General features: G+C 52.3%; 2 protein-coding genes across 4 annotated transcripts in view; one reads left to right on the forward strand and one right to left on the reverse strand.

The window, feature by feature from the left end:
- CHTF18 (chromosome transmission fidelity factor 18) overlaps positions 1-676 on the forward strand; it is a 46234-nt gene extending 45558 nt beyond the window's left edge. For both annotated transcript variants that reach the window (XM_074965042.1, XM_074965043.1), the window contains one exon: positions 503-676. In XM_074965042.1, the coding sequence (XP_074821143.1) occupies positions 503-639 (137 nt within the window). In that variant the 3' untranslated portion in view covers positions 640-676. The remainder of the gene's footprint in view (positions 1-502) is intronic.
- GNG13 (G protein subunit gamma 13) lies at positions 595-13316 on the reverse strand. 2 transcript variants are annotated; one of them, XM_074965054.1, is made up of 3 exons: positions 13031-13316; positions 6123-6268; positions 595-1431 (listed from the first exon to the last, which is right to left on the reverse strand). In XM_074965054.1, exons 2-3 carry the CDS (start codon positions 6218-6220, stop codon positions 1326-1328), a joined length of 204 nt encoding a protein of 67 aa, XP_074821155.1. In that variant the 5' UTR covers positions 6221-6268; positions 13031-13316; the 3' UTR covers positions 595-1325. The 2 variants fall into 2 exon arrangements, with proteins under 2 accessions (XP_074821155.1, XP_074821154.1); XM_074965053.1 differs by lacking the exon at positions 13031-13316 and adding an exon at positions 12577-13022.
- Between the last annotated feature and the right edge of the window lie 5437 nt (positions 13317-18753).

Below are 18753 nucleotides of genomic sequence, written 5' to 3' on the forward strand. Positions count from 1 at the left end.
GACACTTCCTCCACTGGCAGAGGGAATTTCCCTGCAGTTCATCCATCTCTGAGAGACCGGAGCTTCGTTGACGGAACAGTTCTTCCGTTCACCTAGCTGCATCTGTGCCAGCGGTTAGGTCGACCGAACTGTTGTGGTCAGGACGGGACATTTTTCACACCCCTGAGTGACGTAGCCAGATTGATCTAATTTTGAAATGTGGACCAGAGCTTTGCAAAGTTATGCAAGATGCTTAAGTGTGTGTAGGATCAGGGGCTTTGAATGTAAGAACCAAGTTCTGAATGCACTTAGTGTGGTGTAATAAATTGACTGTGGGAGCACTCGTAGTAAGCACTACGCCCGGCAGTTATGGTTGCAGGTGCCGTCCTTTTCAGTGTCTTATTGGTACTTCCTTGAGAGTCTGTTGCCTAAACTTTAAGCCTTTCACATTTTAAGTCCCTTGATTTAATTGTATTATTGTATCTTCTCTCCCCACCCACCAACCTTGTCTGGTTACCATCAGCTGATCAAACGTCCGAGCACGACTCTGTTGAAAAACAAATTGGAAAGGCTGTTGGAAAGAGCGATGTTTGGTTCCGCTTTAATGAAGGGGTTTCGAATGCTGTCAGGCGGAATATTTACATTAAGGATTTGCTCTAGTGATGATGTAAAGAAATGAAACCGAAGAAACAATACATACAGAACAGAAAGGAAAATGTGACTCTTAGCTTTCTGAAGAACATGTATGGTTCATGAGAACTTTCCGGCTTTTAGTTTCTATTCAGCTGTTTGTAAAAAATAAATAAGCAAAATAAATGTTTTTGAACATTTGTGAAGTATTGCTTTGTTTATTTCATTTATAAACCCTTAGTTCTCATATTTCGCCGGCTTTGCTGCAAAATTGTATATTCTACAATATACAAAAAAGTATTGAAATTTTTTTTTATAAAAGTGTTTTTCTTTTACAAAGGCTCTGTGAGGTTCACAGAAGCATAGTTAAGCTCAAGCTTAATTGAAAACTACAGGATTAATCAAGAGAAACCTTCTGCCCGTTGTTTGACATTGCTTTTCAAGTCCCCATTCTGATGCTGCTAATCAGCCATTCTCCAATACATTGCATCTCTTACCAATTTACTCTTATGGCATGTGCTTTTTCAGTATAAAAAACAATCGCTTCTACTAATAAAAATAATAAGACAAGATGAGGATAGTGTTTGTACAGTTAGTCATATTAGGAAACTAATAAAAAAAAATTTACATTCAGAGTTAATGCAAACTTGAATATCTCAGGAGGAAGCCATTTTGTCAGCCACGGCCGCTTGGGAGTGAAGTTGGATTTAGGTACATTAGAGTATGGTACATTTTCCTTTTTCCACCCAAGGGTTGCTTTTCATCAGCTCTGGATTCAGAAATGGGTCTTCTGGAATGCTATCTTCTATCCACTTCATCAACCTACAGAGAAGAGGGGAGAGGCGGGGCAGTTAAATGGCTCTGTCCGTTTCTCGTGGTCTTATTCTGGCTGAAGTGGAGCTAAAACGTTTCTTTTCATCGTTATGCAGTAATGATACTTAGCGTCCCCGTGGCATCTCTCAGTCGGCCGTCCTGTCAGGTAGGTAAAATACTAGTATCTTCAAAAGACCAGGGGGCTAACCAGATTGCCCACGGCTACACAGAGAGTCAGGAGTGTGACTGTGAAGAGAACCCAGCCGTCCCACCTTCTCTAACGCTAAACCCTCAACGCCCAGACTCTGAGTTTCCCAATGCCGTTGGAGTAAGCTGAATCGGACGCAGCACACAGCGTTGTCCAGGGTGGTGGCGAAGCCTTGTGGGCTGTTCTGTGGCGTTGGGAGCAGGAAACTTAGCAGGTGAGCAGCGGTTCTTGCATTTTGAGGCTGTATTTGGCTCTTTCGTTTTGTCCGTCCCTCGCACCTAGTCTGAGCAGGCTGCCCTTGGGATGTCTGAGTGGGTGAGCTGCCCCCAGGACTCCTGGCACCGTGTTCAGCTACACTTACAACTTTCTGTCCTGACTTCACTTCTCTTACTTGTCAGTGTATCTTCCCTTTCACGTGTCTTGCTGACTACGCCCCTCCTCCTCCTTACTCTCCCCCACATACCCAAAGGGTGTAGCCTGTCGGAGGCAGAGCACAGAGAAGTGTGGGATGGTAGGTCTCTGCGTGAGCTTCAGACCCTGGGCATGTGACCTGTTCCCACAGCCAGACCTATGAGGGATCACAGGGAGGGAAGGTGGGTGGCTTCCACCCCTTTGTTGACAGAAGCAGCAGCGTATCTGCCGTGTGTGTGTGTGTATGTGTGTGGAGCTGAGATTCTGTGGCTCCCACATCCACACCCGCAGTGATCAGGCACATGGGTGCATGTACACCCTCTCCCCCCCTCCCCCCGGGCTGATCTGGTGCCTTCATGATGGGGATCTGGCATAACTGCAGAGGCTACAGGCATAAAAGGTTCTGTTACGAGTTTTACAGTGTTAGGCAAATCACGTCCCCAGGTCTCTGAGGTCGCACATCCTCCTGAACGGGCGGTAGCGACAGGCTCAGTTACAACTGTTTGCTATTTTTTCAGTAAAAAGAGCCTTGCGTCCCAAAAGATCCTAGAGAGCTTTGCAGCTTTAAGCTCTTTGAAAGTCGCCACCTGGAGCAGAGCGGTTTGGGGAACCATCTTCAGTGGTGTTGGTGCCCCCGTTGCCCTCCGGTGACCAGGAGACCCCAGACTCGGGTAATTGGAGAAGACAAATGAGCAGATCATTTTTCAGCTACTTTGTTTCCAGAAGGGGTTGCCTCCACTACAGCACAGCGTGGGTCACATTTTAATAACGCGATTGTCTCTCGGATGCCTCACTCCCATTCATGATGGCATGGACCTACGTTCCCCTCTCATTCACGATCACCTAACACCTCCAGGCTACAGTGATTGTATGGGAAAGTAACAGCCCTGAAGCATTTAAGGTCCTCCGAATTTCTGCTAATGTGCAGCTGAAAATGAGGAGTCAACATCGTGTGGCCTGTCAGCCTTCTACAGACCACAGCTTGAGAACCTCTGGTTTAAAACTCCTTGGCTTTGAACTGTGCCATTCACACGCGCAATGGGTTACCCATCAGGAGATTAATTTTTTTTTTTTTTTTAAATACGAGCAAGTGTATTCTAAAGCTTGGAAGATCACTGCCCAGAGTGTGAAACACAAAGGCTGAAGTGTACAGGACAGGTCAGGGCTGAATGTCTTTGTCACCAAGCTGCGGAGGAGATTGTAACAATGCAATGCATTTTAATGAACATCTCTCATTTCTTTCATCCCGCAGGAAAGCACTGGCCTCTGCTAGATTTGCCATCCTCCTCCCAGAGTGCATCATTCGGAGATGCCGCTGGTACCAGAACTGTTTGGTTTCACCTGATATTCATGACCGTCCAGAATGCTGTATTCTGGGGCACAGTTGGAAGGTTTCAGAGACGAATCAAGCTACTAATCATCTGTAATCTGTATTTCTCCCTCCACAGCCTGGTGAGGAAAAGTATTCAGCACACAGGGCTGGGCCCGCTTCAGATTTCGCCAAGGCTTTGTAGCTCGCGTTTGAAAGCAGCTGCTGTTAAACTTGTGAGCGTTGTCTCTGCAGCCATTCGGCAGCGACCCTCCCCTGGCCAGCACCCACAGCCCAGCCTGTCGCAGCGCGCTCAGACGACCCCCGCCGTCAGAACGGGGCCCGGTGTGTGAGTTTGGATTGCAGCCCTTTGCTGTTAACCCTGTTACTATTCAAGTGCTGACGGTACCGATCTGAGCGGGGCACGGTAAGCCTGCACTGTCCATGAACCCGCGGCCGCATCTCTGCCGCTGCATCTCCGCCAGTGCAGCTCCTTCCTGACTCGCAGCTCCCCGTTTTGTTCCGGGCCTGCCCCCTCACAAACATCCAGCAAAGCACCTCCCTTCTAACTTCCAGCCCCGCTGTTGTTCCAGGCCTGAGACAGACAGTCATGTGCTGTTACAGCCGCTTATGGGGTGGGGATTTGGGGACTGCATTTGGAGGTGAGCGGGTGTTTGACATTAGTACCTCACTCACCGTCTCTATTCTTGTGGAAACAACACTCGGGGCTCCACGTGCAATAGCCAGTCTCATAAACAAGCACTTGAAAGGGGGCCCAAGTTCCTGCGGCAAATTTATTCATCCCGCAAAGACCAGGCTCGGCTTTTTTCTTTTGCAGATGAGTTTCTAGGGCAGGTTTCACTATATTCTTAAAGGTGATTGTTAATAATTTGATTGTGCCGAGGCGCGCCAGTCAAGGACCATGTGCTAGGTGCAGTACAAACACAACATAAAAGTCCGTGCCACAAACTTAGGCTAAGATGAGAAAACGGATGCAGACAGACGGGGGAGTACGAGGAAACCATGAGACGATATAGGTCAACGTGATGGGCAGTGATCGCAACACACCAGTTGCCTAACCACTGTAACATTTGTTGTAGGCTTCACAGCAGAGGAGAGTTTTAAAGAGGGTGTTGAAGGAGGACAGTGAGCTGGCTTTGTGACTGGAGACCTGGAAGGATTGCGACCTTAGCAGCACACAGGAAGTGAGTCACCGAGCACGGTCATGACTGTGTGGACTTTCAAATCTCTGCTAACGATTTAGCCCCCCACCCCTCCACACTTCAGCTAGAGGTTGCAGTGTTGCCGGCTTTCTCAATATTTGGTATTTTGTTTTTAAAGCCCCCGTCCCAGAGTCAGGTGAGTCTGTGCGAATCTCAGCTTTCAATAAACACATAACCCCCAAAGCAGCTCAGAAACCCCACGGCAAATAAAAAGAGCCCAGCCTTTGTTGTTTCTCTCGTTTTCTGGGCAGGCTCTATGTTTGTTTGAGGATTTGGAGCTGCTGATGTAACAGGTGAGAGATTTCTCAGCATCCCTCTGTGGGGAGCAATCTCAAAGCCCGAAGGGGTGGGAGCTTTCTGTGGGGCAGAGGATGATGCAAAGGCAGCTGCATCTGATGCTATGGGAACATCAGTCTGGGAGCAGTTGGGACGTCACTTCTGCTATCTAGATAGGTCTTGAGTTGGATTCTTAGAGCTACCAGGGCTTAAATGAACAGTGCAAGGCTCCTTTCTCAAGAGAATTTGCACAACGCTACAAAGATTTGGAACTTAACAAAGTCATTAAGTCGTATGAATTTTTCCAGAAGCCAGGAGAGATGCCTAGAATGGAATAGGTCCTGCCACATGCACTGTGGAGTTGTCCCCAATGCAATAAGCACCTGACAGAGCAGATTTTCAAAGGTAAATGCAAATTCAGTGGCAGCTCCCTCTCTCTTGCACCGGCAGATGCCTGCCTTTGCACATGTATTTGGCACAAGTGTTGCAGAGCGACTCTGTTGTACATGCACTTATCCAGGCTGTGGGTGCGGAGAGGGGAAGTAATGTTTCTAGGTGCACTTCCAGCCTGGCTCTGCAGGGAGCGCTATCTGCAGGCCTGCTGGGCGGTGAGGGGTGCATGGCCACCATTAAATATGGACTAAAGCAGGAACCCTGCAAGCTACCACCACCTCATGAGCAGGTCACCAAAGGGGAAGGGTCCTTTGCTTTCTAATCCAGGGGGAAAGAACTGAGAAACAGCTGATCCAACCCAATCATGGCTAAAACAGAGCTAAACTAAAGTTAGGTGCAGACATATGTTAACCTAGCGTATCCCTTATCCTGGGCAAATCTTTCCTGCTGGCCTGGTCTTCTTGATGCCAATTTATTTCTGGCAAAGGGCCCTGGATTCAAGACTCTGGAGTCTGCTGTCCTATGCGGGGCCAGCAGCAGGGCCCGCTTCCCGCAGGGCCTGCCAATGCACCTCACTCCTCCCAACTATGCGGAGCACCTAGAGGGGTTTTCTTGTCTCGGAGTCTATCTCATCTTTAGCCTTTCTGCTGAGGCTGCTGACAGAGAGAGCAAGATTCTCAGCTGGTGCATATCAGCACAACTCCATTGATCTGAAAGGAGCTACTCCAATTTATATCAGTGTGGTCCAAAGTGCCTGCTAGAGTGACCTGTTTGAGATGAGGGCGTATATCCACTAGGCCTTGGTCTGAGACCCACCAACTCATTCCATGTGGGCTACTGAACGGCCGCCAGAAGGGGCCAGGGGAAAGCATTGACTCACTCAGGTATTGTTTTAGAAGACATCTCCCTCTTGTAAGCCAGTTGGTATTTCAGGCTGTCTACTTCCTTCTTCCACTGCGGGAGGTCCCATTCATCCATGGTGGCAGGTCTTAACGAATGTCCTTTCTAATGTGGAAGCAACCTGGGCTGAAAAAACAAAGGCAAATTTGCGCTCGTTAATACTCCCAAAGCCCGTTCCTCCTCAGATGTGTTGGTTGTAGCTCGTTCCCTCCCACTCTAGCCCTTCATGGCTGAACACGTCCGTGTTGGATGGCCATTGGAAATGAGCTTTCCTACAGGTGTCTCTATTCTCTGGGAAAGATCTCTGCCCTGCCGTTCACAGGTGAAGTGGCTTGTCAAGAACGCATCAAGGCTTTCTGTGCAGCCCGCCCCTTTGCCCGGGACCTGTTGGGTGTAATGGGCGTAATGGTTACCCGGTGATGGTGGCTCCCCACGTAGCCCTGCCATAAGAGTTCAAACAAAATGAACTCGCAACCTGGGAATTAGGATCTGCTGATACAGATTCCCCCCTTCAGCATATTCACCGTGCATTCTCCACGGACTCTGGCTGTCGTCTCCACTGTGGGTTGCAAATGGTCAGCGAGGTGATGCCAGGAAGCTGAGCTTTGGCTACCCTTCATTGTGGTCCCTGGCACTGACTTCCCGCCCCCCCAAATCTGCTCCTGCCATGCCCTTAGATGTCCTTCCAGACCTTTACCAGGGGCTCATTGTTTGCAGCTCCTTCACTGCCACCCAGCTCCACCTCTCTAAACTCTTAGGCCAGAGCTGCACCCTTGTTTGACAGCTGTTGCCCTTCACTCTCTTCTTTCTATGATGCAACTGCATCATAGCAGGGGTCCCTCCCATGCATCAAGGGTCCCTGCTGTGGCTGCTGCTCAGTCTGAGGCTACCACTAAGGAACTAGGTCGGGCTGGTGTGTTCATTTGAAAGTAATTCTCCCCTGCATTGATCCCCTCTCCCCGCTGCAATTTGCATAGTGCATCAGATGGCATTATCATTTGACTAACAAATCTTTTTGAGTGCTGCATGGGGAGGGAGAGCTGGCAGCTGTTCCTGACCGATGGAAATGAAGGATTTAGCCTTGATGTAAATATCTGCCTTTCAGGAGTAGTCTGACAGCGGGCTAAGCTCCAAAGTGGGTTGGACACATGGTACTTGCTAACCACAGCCCCTTCATTCTGAGTCCTGCCTTCCCTGGATGAAACCAGGCCCAGATCCTGCTGACTGAGAAGCTCCTGGCATTGTGTGTCTCGGGGTCAGAGAAGAGCCAAATGTACTTGTCTCGGATGTTAGGACAACACTTACACGTGACATCTGAATATAAACAACCTGGAATTCGGAAGGGGAAGGGTTAACTAAGAGAGATGCAACGAGTGACTTCCAGGGGAGACCGACCAAACACCATTCTTCCTCAGTGAGCCTGGGGAAGGCTTCCTTTTGGATACCTGGGAGAGACCCACCAATGTTCTGATTTGGGCGAGTTGCTGGGGCTACACATGCAGATACCCACTAAGTCTGGATATGAGAGGAAAAACCAATTTCGTGTGAGGGTAGACAGCTGGGCAGAGGCCCTGGGTCAGAGGAAAGAATGCTTGATAAATCTCCGAGCCAAGTTTGGGAGTCCCTGGGCATAGGGCTAATCTGCCAGTGGACACAGAGGAGGTCCAACCACCGGAGACAGGCTAGGCCATTCTAACGGTTGGCTGTTGGCAAACACAGCTGAGCACAGTTTCCTAGTGTCTAATCTCTAACAAGGCAGGTAGGCTGGAAGAAAGATAGTCCCGTGGATAGGGTGTAGGCCTGGCGCTTATGCCTAGTTCTGCCACAGACTTCCTGTGTCACTTTGGCCCAGGTCCTCATAGGTATTTGAACACCTATCTCCCATTAATTTCAATGGGAGTGGGGCTCTCAAATACCTTTCAGGTCCTTGACTCTCAGGGGCCTGATTCCAACATGGAGATAGAACCCATCGAGTTTGTTGTTATAAAACATAGCGGGTTCGTCAGTTTGCTGTCTGCCTCACCTAGCGTTCTCCTGGTGCGTCACAAGCCCATGAGACCCTTTTGAAGCCCCAAAGGGAAAAAAGCATTGCTTTCCTGCAGAGCATGCAAGGAATGGTTCAGAGACTCCTCCTGGATCTAATAGGACTTTAAGGGCCAGATTCTGGTACCCTTAGCCTGAGTCATACATTACACGTAGCCTCACTGAAGTCAGTGGGACTTCGGATGGAGTAAGGTGCTATTCAGCACAAGTAAAGCTATCAGAATCTGGCTATGGTTGCAAACGCTGGGCCAGACCCTTAGCTGCTGTGTTGTCAATCAGTCAAGCAACATTCACTTTAGTGGAGCTGCAGCAATTTACATGCGCTGCGGATCTGGCCCATTGGTCATACAATTAACAGAATGATCCATTTTGTATCATTTTACTAAGCAGGGAGTCCCGTGGGGGGGGTGTGTATAAAAACCTTGTTCTCTCTGTCTATTGACCTGTTTGTTGTGCATGAGACACTGTGAAACCTCTGAACCCCATCTCACAAGTCTACCTCGGTCACATTTATATTCAATTGGGCACAGATAGTGCGGCTGAAAGGTGCTGGCTTGACGGCCCTGGTTCTCTGCTGTGCCTCAAGCAGCTGCAGGGCAAACGTCCCTCACACCCTGTTCTACCAATATGCTTCAGGCCTGACCTGCAGGCTCCCCCTATTAGGTCTTCCAGTGGGGTTCAATATGCACATATCATTTCTCTGGGCGGTATGAAGTGCCAGTTGTCACAGTGATGGTTTGGTGATGTGGATAGCTCTCCATATTACTAGGAACTGCCCTGAGACCAACTCATTGCACACAGGTGGGCTTGGCAGAATTTGATTCTTGTTTGTGATGATTTGGATGGATCGTATCAATTTTTATGTTTAGATTTTTATCTATTTGAATTTTCACCGTTGAGGGAAATTCTGGGAGGAAGGTCGGACAAGGGCTGGGGAGGGGCAGCCAATTGTTTAATGACAGTGGATGCTGCGATTCCAAAAATGAAAGCTTTAACTGTTGAACCACAAATGCTCAACATCACATGTCAAAATATACAAAGTAAAGATCCAAAAAATCAAACTCTGAAACCTTCTCTCAGAGCATTTTTCTTACCTCGCCTCTTTGTACATTTCCATCCTCATGGATGGAAATATTGTATAGTTCTCCCCTCTTTAGTGTGTGTGGTGAAATTGACGTTTATCGATATTTACTGGTAAAAATCAAATCCTCTCAAGCCCATACCAAACAGCCACCAGACGAGAACAACTTGTCTAACACCAGCCAAACCTGAGTCGTAGCCGGTGAGCTAAAGGTGAAAAGCGCCTTAACAAATACCAATTTCCTCAGTCGTCTTGCTCACTCTCCCCCTACCAGCTCTTTCCAAGTCCAGTTCCCATTTCCTCCTGCCACCTCGAAATTAAAGGTTCCAGCAGCAGCTGGGGACTCCAGACTCCGGCGTACCTGTAGAGGTGCAATTTCAGGGGTCTGAGGCCCAGCCTCCCTGTTCAAAGGTGCAATCTGCCTGCACCAATGAACCCACAGGCACCAAATGGAATATTTGCCCTTCTCCCTGCATTGGGTAGAGGTGCAAACAATCCGAGTTGCTCCTGCAATTCAATTCTAAATACAACTTTGCAGGTTCAAAGTGCACCTGCCGGGGAAGACCCTGCCCGTCTCCCAATCTGGCCCTTACCGAAAAGAGTGTCATTCCCACAGTGAAGCATATAGGCCTGTCCCGCTGCCCACTGGCTATTGCATTTGTTTCCGCATCGCAACAGCAGCCCCACACCTACCTTTGCACGAATCCACCAAAGTCAGAGCTAAGCAGCAGCATAAATAACACAAGAGCTTCTCATTTTATAGCGTGGGCTAGCAGGTTTTGTGCTTTGCATACGTTGCCGGAAGCATTAACATTCAAATAAGTAACCGGGAGAACCAGGTCAGCTTTGATTGCGATTTAGATTCTATGATGCCCTTAGGTGGAGTGTGGCACGTAACCACTTGGCCACTATAAATGCAGCCTGTTTGATGGCGGGGGAATACGTTATCTGTGCTGCTAGGTTGTCAGAAGGGTGAGCAGGTGGGACGCAGTCCCTGAGTAAAGAGACCAAGACAAATGTTGCCTTCACAAAGAAGTCATTGACCCTTGCACAAGCGTGGAGGTCAGGCTAACATCCATGAAGACAATGAGTTACTCCTGTTTTACACGGATGTAAGTGAGATCAGAGTCAGGGCCGGGGTTTGGTTTGAGGTCGATATACACCGAGGGTTCACTGCAGGCTGTTGCAGTTGGGTTCAGAGGCTTGACTGGGCCTGGCAGGATTGTCCCCACTGAGCAGCATTGTGAGCTGATTCGGGGCGATCCCTGTTACTTGAACATCCAGCGCTGGTCAGGTTTCCAACATCGACTGCCCCTTGCCAGCTAACGCCAGTTGTCATGTGCTTAACGCTAGAAGCACTGGTGAGAGCAAGGGGCATGAGGCAAGAGGTGGGCAGTGATGGACTGGAGAGGCTGAGAGGAGAATGGGAAGGGATGGATTGGGGAGAGAAGAGAATTTAAAGGGGAGCGAGGAAGGGAAAAAAATCACAGAAAATAGAAATGGGGGGAAGGAAGCCAAAGGGCATGCACACTGCAATGTCGGTCTCGCTCTCATGCTGCGCCTGGCAGCTCTAGCTCTTTGCAAAGATGAGGCAGGAAGTATTCTTGTCCCTATTTCACAGCGGGGGAAATCAAGGCACAGAGCATTGACATGGCCTAAGGTTACCCAGCAAGTCCGTAACAGAATCCAGCTGAGACCCTGGAAGTCCTGGCACCGAATGCCACAATGAGCCCGGGATCAGCCAAGCTGTTTAACGTCTGAGGAAGGGGCCAGAAGCCGCAAGCACCTGACCTAAGACTTTTCTCTGGGCAAGGCCCCTCTGTCTAACACTTCAGCCCCAATGGCTGGCTGGCCCCAGTGGGTCCCTGCTGCACTTTGCTGTCAAGCCGAGCTGCGGTGGGCAATGGCCAAGGCAGGTGGGCAGGGTGGTCCCCATCCAGCTCGATCTACCCTGGTCCCGGTTTGTCCCTCTGGGCAGCCTCCAGCAGGGTGTGGAAAGCAGCAGGTAATGCCCAGCCTGGCAGCATTGCAGGAAACCGTTCATGCTGCTAGAGCAGGCGGGCACTTGGGCATCAAAGCCTCTGACGCCAGTTCCAATAATCCAGTCGGGGGGAGGGGGGGCGGCCGCAGAGATCGCCCCCCCACCCCGGGCTAAGAGTCAGTGCGCCAGCGAGCGTTGGGATGCAGGCACCTTACAGGAGAGCGAGGGGGCAGCGGGCAGGAGGGAACTCGTCAGAGCGGGGTTTGGTAGGTGGTCAGACCCCATCAGCTCCGTTCCGCTCCTCCCCTAACCTGCGGCAGCCCCGGTGCTCGGTCGTATTTGTCCATCTGCCTCTGCTCTGCTTCGCAATCTAGCCCCATGTATGTGGCCCTTGCCCCAAAAGACCTAAAGCAACCCTGCGGAGTGGCCACAATGTTCAGCCCCCCCCACTGCATTCTCCAGCAGGGTGGCCACGGCCCGGGGGGGTGGGGGGGGTCTGTCTTAGCTGGGCTGCATGGATGCAGCAGCATGAGGTGTGCGCTCACCCAGACACACACACACACTGTCTCCCCACGTCTAGCCTCCAGCTGACCTTGCCCCCTCAACGCCACACACCCTCGCCCCGGGCAGCCAAAAGGCAAGAGCTGCCATGACCTTAGTCTCGGCGTCTCGCTTACAATATTAGGCTTATAATGTTTTGGCCCTGAAACTGACGTACCCGCTGGTGAGCGTGACACGGTAACACCTTTTAGTGGACCAACTTCGGTGAGCAAGACAAGCTTTCGGGGGTACACGGAGCACGTCTTGCCAATCATGTTCCTCTACCGTGACGGCAAACGCCAACGGGCCCCTCGGAAACCTCCACCCGCCGCAGGGATGCCAACAGACCATCACCGAGAGGCCGCACATGGCTAACTTCAAACACACACATACACCCCCCTCCCATCCCCCAACAGAGCTTCCCAGGCGGGACTGCACGAAGACCCCGGCTTTTCAAAAGAACGGCAACGCAGTGTGACCGAGACTGAGACGCGAGTCCCAGGCCGCAGCTGCAAAGGGCCGGTTGTGCGGGGCGCGTCCCATCGCCCCAGACTTTTCCAACACGCCGCAGACGCAAGCTCCCCGCCAGTGCCAGCGAGCAGCAGATGCGTGTCCCTGCTGTTGTTCCAAAGGGATGCAGGCAAATCAATAGCAAGGCACACAAGGCAGCTTTGATTTAATCTCTTCCCCTGGAGGGAGTGGGGGGGGGGGAAATAATTCCTCTCCCCTCCCCTGCCAACGCCTTTGTCGTGCTGCTTTTCAAACAAACAAATGAAATCAGCCACCTACCTTGTAAGAAAATATGTAACCGGGAGGGGAAAAAAGTGCAGGTCCCCCCTAAAGGATGCGTCCTCCACTGGCTCAGCGGGACTCAGTGGCCCTTTACCAGCATGGATCCAGCTAAAGCTCTCCTCCCTGTTAACAATCGCCAATCCTCAGTGTAAGCTATTAATGTGCAGCCAGGCCAGCTGCCTCAGACACAGTGCCGAGCGGGATAATGAGACCGTCTTTTCCCCCACCCTACCCCAGAGGATTTTGCTGTTTAGCGGTTTGGTGCTGAGCTAAGCCGAGCGCCAGCCAGCCTGTGTCCCTGGCTCCTGTGCTGATCGCGCCAATGCCCTCTGTGCTGGAGAACGGGTTCTGCAGAAAGGGCTTGGGCTGCTGATGCTGCTGGCTCTTGACCAGGCTGTCTCCTATTGACAGCCGCTGACAGTAACAGCTCCTGTTTGGATACCATAGTTACCTCTGCCGAAGACTGGTGCCTTAATTGTCTCCCTAAGGGATCAGGGACCCCCAAGAGATGCTCGAGTAGAATAACACGGTGTAATACAGTCGTTACTGTACCGCTCAGACACAGTGATCATGCCTCAGGCTTTGCTGGATCCCTTGCACAAGATTGCCTGCTGAGTTATTAAACAAACAACCAAAACTCTAGTCCCACTGCCGGCTTTGCCCCGGAGCCCTTCACACAACTGGCGCAAGAGCCGTCGGGCTGTCTCCGGCGCGGGTCTGTGCCGACTGCTGGCACATCCATGAAGCCGAGCGAGCCCCGTCGCCAGCAGAACGAAATGGCGACGTTACAGGTTTAAACGAAGTCAAACGAGAAGCAGAGCTGTAACAGAAATGCCGGCGGATTGAAAAACCCCCCTCTGAAAATCAAGGTAGCTAAACTGCTAAGCATTAAAGTAACGAACAGGGTCCCTGGTTTAATTACCGTGAAACAAAAACTAGAATAATGCCACCCAGCTAAATGTAGTGTCGCGGTCGTGGAAGAAGTGTGAAAGTCGAGTGTCGAGGCACTATTGGGGGGTGGCCAACCTGAGCCTGAGAAAGAGCCAGAATTTACCAGTGGACATTGCCAGAGAGCCACAGTAACACGTCAGCAGCCCCCCATCAGCTCCCCCGTGCCCCGCTCCCAGCGCCTCCCGCCCACTGGCAGCCCCTCCAATCAGCTGTTTTGTGGTGTGCAGGAGGCTCCGGGGATGGGGGGGACTGAGGGCATGGCTGGTTCAGGGGAGGACGCAGGAAGGGGTGGAGTGGGGGCAGGGCCTGTGGCAGAGCCAGGGGTTGAGCATTGAGCACCCCCCGGCACATTGGCAAGTTGGCACTTGTAGCTCCATTCCTGGAGTCGAGTCGGGGCCTGTACAAGGAGCCGCATATTAACTTCTGAAGAGCCGCGTGTGGCTCTGGAGCCCCAGGTTGCCCCCCCCCGCACGATGGTCTCGACTAGAAGACTGGGATCCGAGACTAAGCTGTGTGCTGGAAGAGAGTATGGTCTAGTAGCTAGAACTAGGGTGTCCTCTTCAACCCAGAGCAAGTCACTTCCCCTCTTCAGGTTCCCAGCTGTAAAACACGTCTATTTACCAACCTGCCAGGCGCCTTCCAAGTCTTAATTCACTGAGGGGGTTGGTTTGTTTGTTTCCACGCTTGGAGCACGTCGGGTATAAAGCGCAATAGAATGGATAATAATAATGACACTGAAAGCCTGGGCTGAAAGCTGCTCCCCAAGTGCCCGGTATCATATGACGATCGTTTCATTCTTTCACCCTGATACGCTGGAGGCCCCCTTTCTAAGGCCCCCAGCTGAGCTCACAGGTGTATTGTTGGCTCCACTCGGAAGCTCTTTCCCAGTCCCCGTCCCTTCCATCTCAGATCGGTGGCCAGTGGCCAGGCCCAAGCCAGCGGCTAAGAGCCTGGTCATGCGGCCATTCTCCTGCCGTTTGCGCCTCATCGCTGCCGCATTAGACTTGGGTTTTAAACTGCAACCAGCAGTGGTCATGAACCACGAACGAAACCCTTACCTGCCCATACACATCCAGCTGGCTGTACCCTGCTTCGAGCACATGGCACACACAGTAAGTGTCTGAGTACAGGGAAATTACCCTGTCTCAGCGGTTTGTATTCTAGGCCAGGCTGGCAGCTACTGCCTGTTGGTAAGGTTGCCTGATACTGCCTGTGACAACCCCGTGTTTTCAGTTACTTGTAACGGTTCCAATTTTCACCTGTTTGGGCTGAAATGTTTCCATGCTGGCTGGGCCGCTGCCTCATGGTTTGCAAACATTCAGCCCAAACGGTCCAGCTGTTGCCAAGATGGAGGCGAGTGAAAAACAGATTGTTTTGCCCATGTTTTTTTTTTTAAAAAAAATCCTTTGAAAAGCTCCAGCGTGCTCATGCTTTGGAGCAAGGACTACTGAGCTGTAACGTCCCACAGCTTTGCAGCTGGACACAGAAGACTCTGTCCGGGGCTGAGCAGGACGTTGCAGCGCTGGGTGGCTGTGGGCCAAGCCGAGGCTGGGCCCCGAACCGGGGAGCAGGGACCGTGTCTGTGCTGTGCACTCAGTGCTTCCCTCTGCTGACGCCCAGAGCAGTCAGGAGAAAGCTGCCTGATTTGAACACAGAGCCAGACGGCGGGGGCGACGGGGCGGAATTCGATTGGAACAAGGAGCCTGGGGTGGGAGACCGGGAGTTTGCGGGGCAGAGGGGGTGGAGATTGGGCCAGGAGACTGGCGGGCGGAAGATTGGGAGCTGGGAGGCGACGGATTCACAGATTTTTTAAGGTCAGAGGGGGCCACTAGATCAGTCAGTCTGAGCTCAAAGGTGACTGCGACTCGCTTGGCAAAGAGACTGTGACAAAGAACCGCGTCGGGGCAGGGCTGAGCTTGGCAGAGCAGCTCAGCGAGCAAGCCTGGGCTTTGGCCAGGGAGCCAGCAGGGGTGGGGAGGAGCGCCAGATTGGCTGAGGCACTTGGTTGTGGCTTATGCAGTGGAGGCAGGTGTAACAGTCGCCCTGCCCAACCCCTTTGCAGTGAACCAAAATGTGCACCACCCCAGCTGGCCAAGAAGCGACAGAGGACTGTTCTAGCATTATGCTGCTCGATGGTATGGGCCATGCTTTTTGTTACTCCATTCCGTGTCAAGCATTTTCGCTCAAGGTGGAGCCAGCTGAAATCAGCAGGGCCTTGCGAGTAGCAAGCTGAATGATCAATGGCAGGGCTGGCTGGAGGAGATGGCAGAGGAGGAGACTAAGAGCTCCCAATGCTCAAGAGTTACATTTTCTTTGAGAACCAGTCGAGAGGGCACTGGATTGGGTGTCAGGACACCTGGGTTCCATGCCCCAGCGCTGCTGGGTGACTTTGGGCAAGGCCCTGCTCTCTCATTGCTTCTGTTTCCCCCTTCTCCGGCCTGGCTCTCTCTCTGTGTTTGCCCAGCATGTCCCGCCACAGAGTCCCCGTCTCGGCAGTGCTATAACGTGGCTGGTAATTACAGTGTTGCCAGTAGCACCCGCGTGTCGCGCTCGTTCTCGTGTGACGGCCTCACCTGGGAGCAGGGCTAGTTGCCGGATGTCACGCTTTCACGTGCTTCCCTCTCTGCCCGCTTCTCTAACCGCTCTCTCTTCAACCTGGCCCCTGAGTGGCGCCATCCAGCCGTTGTGCAGCAGTCATGTGAAGACGCCACACAGACACAGCTGAGTTCCAGTTTTACCAGCCCTACACAAAGCCGCACAGGTGGCCGAGCAACGCCGCTGCTTCGTTCGGGTCTGGGGGGTGTCTGCGATGGACGGTGGGGAGCCCCACTAGGAAGCTCCCAAACTATTTAAAGGGATACCACCCACTTCCTAGTCACTACACGAGCCCTCTATTGCCAAGCTGGCCGAGGTGCCAGATCAGTCACGTCACAGCGTTCACAACATTTGGCACTGAGGTGCCCCCTCGCACCCCCCCGCTTTTGCTGGGCATGTGGGGAGAAGCCAAGAAGCGACGCCACGGACAATGGGCCATGGCGACAGCACTATCATCTCACTGGTGCAGGCGACCCCCCCCCAGGCCCGTGCCGAGCCCAGTGGGACACTACAGGCCCTGCTGCTGGTGTCTGTGCTGGGGGACGAAGCGGAGCCAGTGCGGCCAAGCTGGCGCCTTGCATGAGCCACACGGCTGCACGAACCCATTGAAAGGGGGCACGAAAATTAGTAAGGGCTCAATGCCGAGGTAAAGGACGGCAAGAGCTTAAACTCCATGCGCGTGTAAGAGAGCACAGCTGGTAATGGGAGTCAGCATGCATAGGGACAGGACAGCGTGTGCGTGTGTGTCTCACTAATGGCTCTTGACCGTTCTCCAGCAGCCCGTGCTTTCTCGTCAAGGCCGATACATTTCCAGCTCCAAATCAATGTGGGCGCCAGAGTATTTGCTGTTGGCAGGTACTGTACGTCTGTTATGGACAAAGTCCCTTGCGGGCTCCATCTGCGGCCTGTCAAATCGAAAGAACTTTAGGTGCATCCCTGGGGAGTCGCTGCTCATTTGACCAGTGCAGACTCAGCTGATGGGAACCAAAGACAGAACCAAGTCTGCCTTCAAACCGCAGTACAAGCTGTGTTTTTACAGGCAGCAAAACCATCGCTCAGGTCTCAGAAAAAACGGGCTAAGTGCCTTGGGCTGGTTCAGTTTGGAGTTGATGGTCAAGGCACACAAGGAAAGGGCGAGCAGAGAGGGGCTAGCCAGCCGGCCGCTGTAAGAACTAAAGCCAGCAGTCCCGCCAGAAGGCGTCACTCTACTTGAATTATACTGGCCTGGCAAGTCAGGCTTGTGGGGCTGCTGTGAGGACTGGGGAGGAAAAGATGGGGGTTTCTTGCTCCGTCGTGGGGCTCAGGCTGTGTACCTCTCAATACACACACAATGCCCACTTGGGGGGTCTCTCTGTGCGCTTTCCTCTGGCCTAACAGTGACTCCTCCTGCTGAAATCTCTGCTTAAGGCCCCGAGGCAGGTTCTCAGTCTGGTTGCTGCTCAGCATCCAGAACTTAATTTCCAAGAACGTTTTCGCTGGAAATCCTGACATTTTTGTTAACTGATGTTCAAAATTTCCACAAAACCGTTGAACAGAAATGATGCCATTCAGAAACGGCTGGCCTGTGCCTCCCTTGGGCCGTTCTTTTCATGACAACAGCGGGGAAGGCACCACCTGCACCATCTTTGCTGGGGCAGAGCTAGAGTCCAAAAGGGACAATATTGGGCCAATCTGCACTGGCATCACTGATCCAGCCTCTGCAGGCCATTTGTTCACTGGATGCTCCTTCCCGGCCATAGCATCTGCCTCTTTGGGCACCATGTCCCCTGTTAAAAGTATTCCAGGGACTTGAAAAACGTCAAGGACTTGTATGAAGACTAAGGGAGTAATTCACCAGCGAGCTGGGAAGGAGAATTCCACTGCAGTCCAGGGACTCAGCTAATCCACCACCCATGTTCTCCGAGACAAATCAATTTATCAATATCACAGCACTGGGGCAAACTCTCTTTAGCTAATCTTGACCTCGAGGGCATGCCACAGCTGTTAGCAGCTTAACCCTTTCCAAGGCTTCACAAATGTCATGCCTAAGCCCTTGGCAGTTGGTTTCAGCTTTTTAACTTGTGTCCTTTTTATAAGGCCATCAGGGCTTGCCCACACTGGTGACAGGACCATCTTCTGGGCACCAGTCCCAAGTCCTCTCTTGCTCTCGTTATGATGAGGCACTCTTTTCCTGAGCGCCAGTCTGGCGGCCCGGTGTCTCTGGTAGGGGGTGCAATGTCGGGGGAGAGGGCAAGGGGCCCAGGCTCGCCCGGCCAGCTCTGAGGGGAGACCCAGAAGCCTGCACCATCTCTCCGGGCGGTGCCTGACGTGGCAGCCCTGCAGCCAGGGACCCAGTGCCCACTCAGGAGGCAACAGGCTGGAGCCCCGGCATCCCCGACCAATGGAAAGCCCTGGCATTCAGGCTGCAGCCCCTCTCCCTGCTGCTGCCCCACTCAGGGCTGGGGAAATGTTGGGGCCTCCCCTTCCCAGGCTGCAGCACTGGCAGGTGCCCCAGCCTGTTACCTCCTGTGCGAGAGGCCAGCTCCTGCTGCTGACTCAGGCATGGCCGGGATGGGAGGTGGCAGTTGCCAGGTTTCCGCTCAGAGCTGGCCAAGGGAGGGGGACGAGGTTCCGCACTTCATTGCACCC

Source organism: Natator depressus, chromosome 10 (assembly GCF_965152275.1).
Source record: "Natator depressus isolate rNatDep1 chromosome 10, rNatDep2.hap1, whole genome shotgun sequence".
Lineage (NCBI taxonomy): Eukaryota > Metazoa > Chordata > Testudines > Cheloniidae > Natator > Natator depressus.

What these genes read in the sequence shown, in the direction of transcription:
- GNG13 (XM_074965054.1), bottom strand. Translation starts at nt 6,220, where the DNA reads ATGGATGAATGGGACCTCCCGCAGTGGAAGAAGGAAGTAGACAGCCTG. An exon ending in TCTTCTAAAACAATACCTGA is followed by an intron (nt 1,432 to 6,122) that starts GTGAGTCAATGC and finishes TCTTCTCTGTAG; the next exon opens with GTTGATGAAGTGGATAGAAG.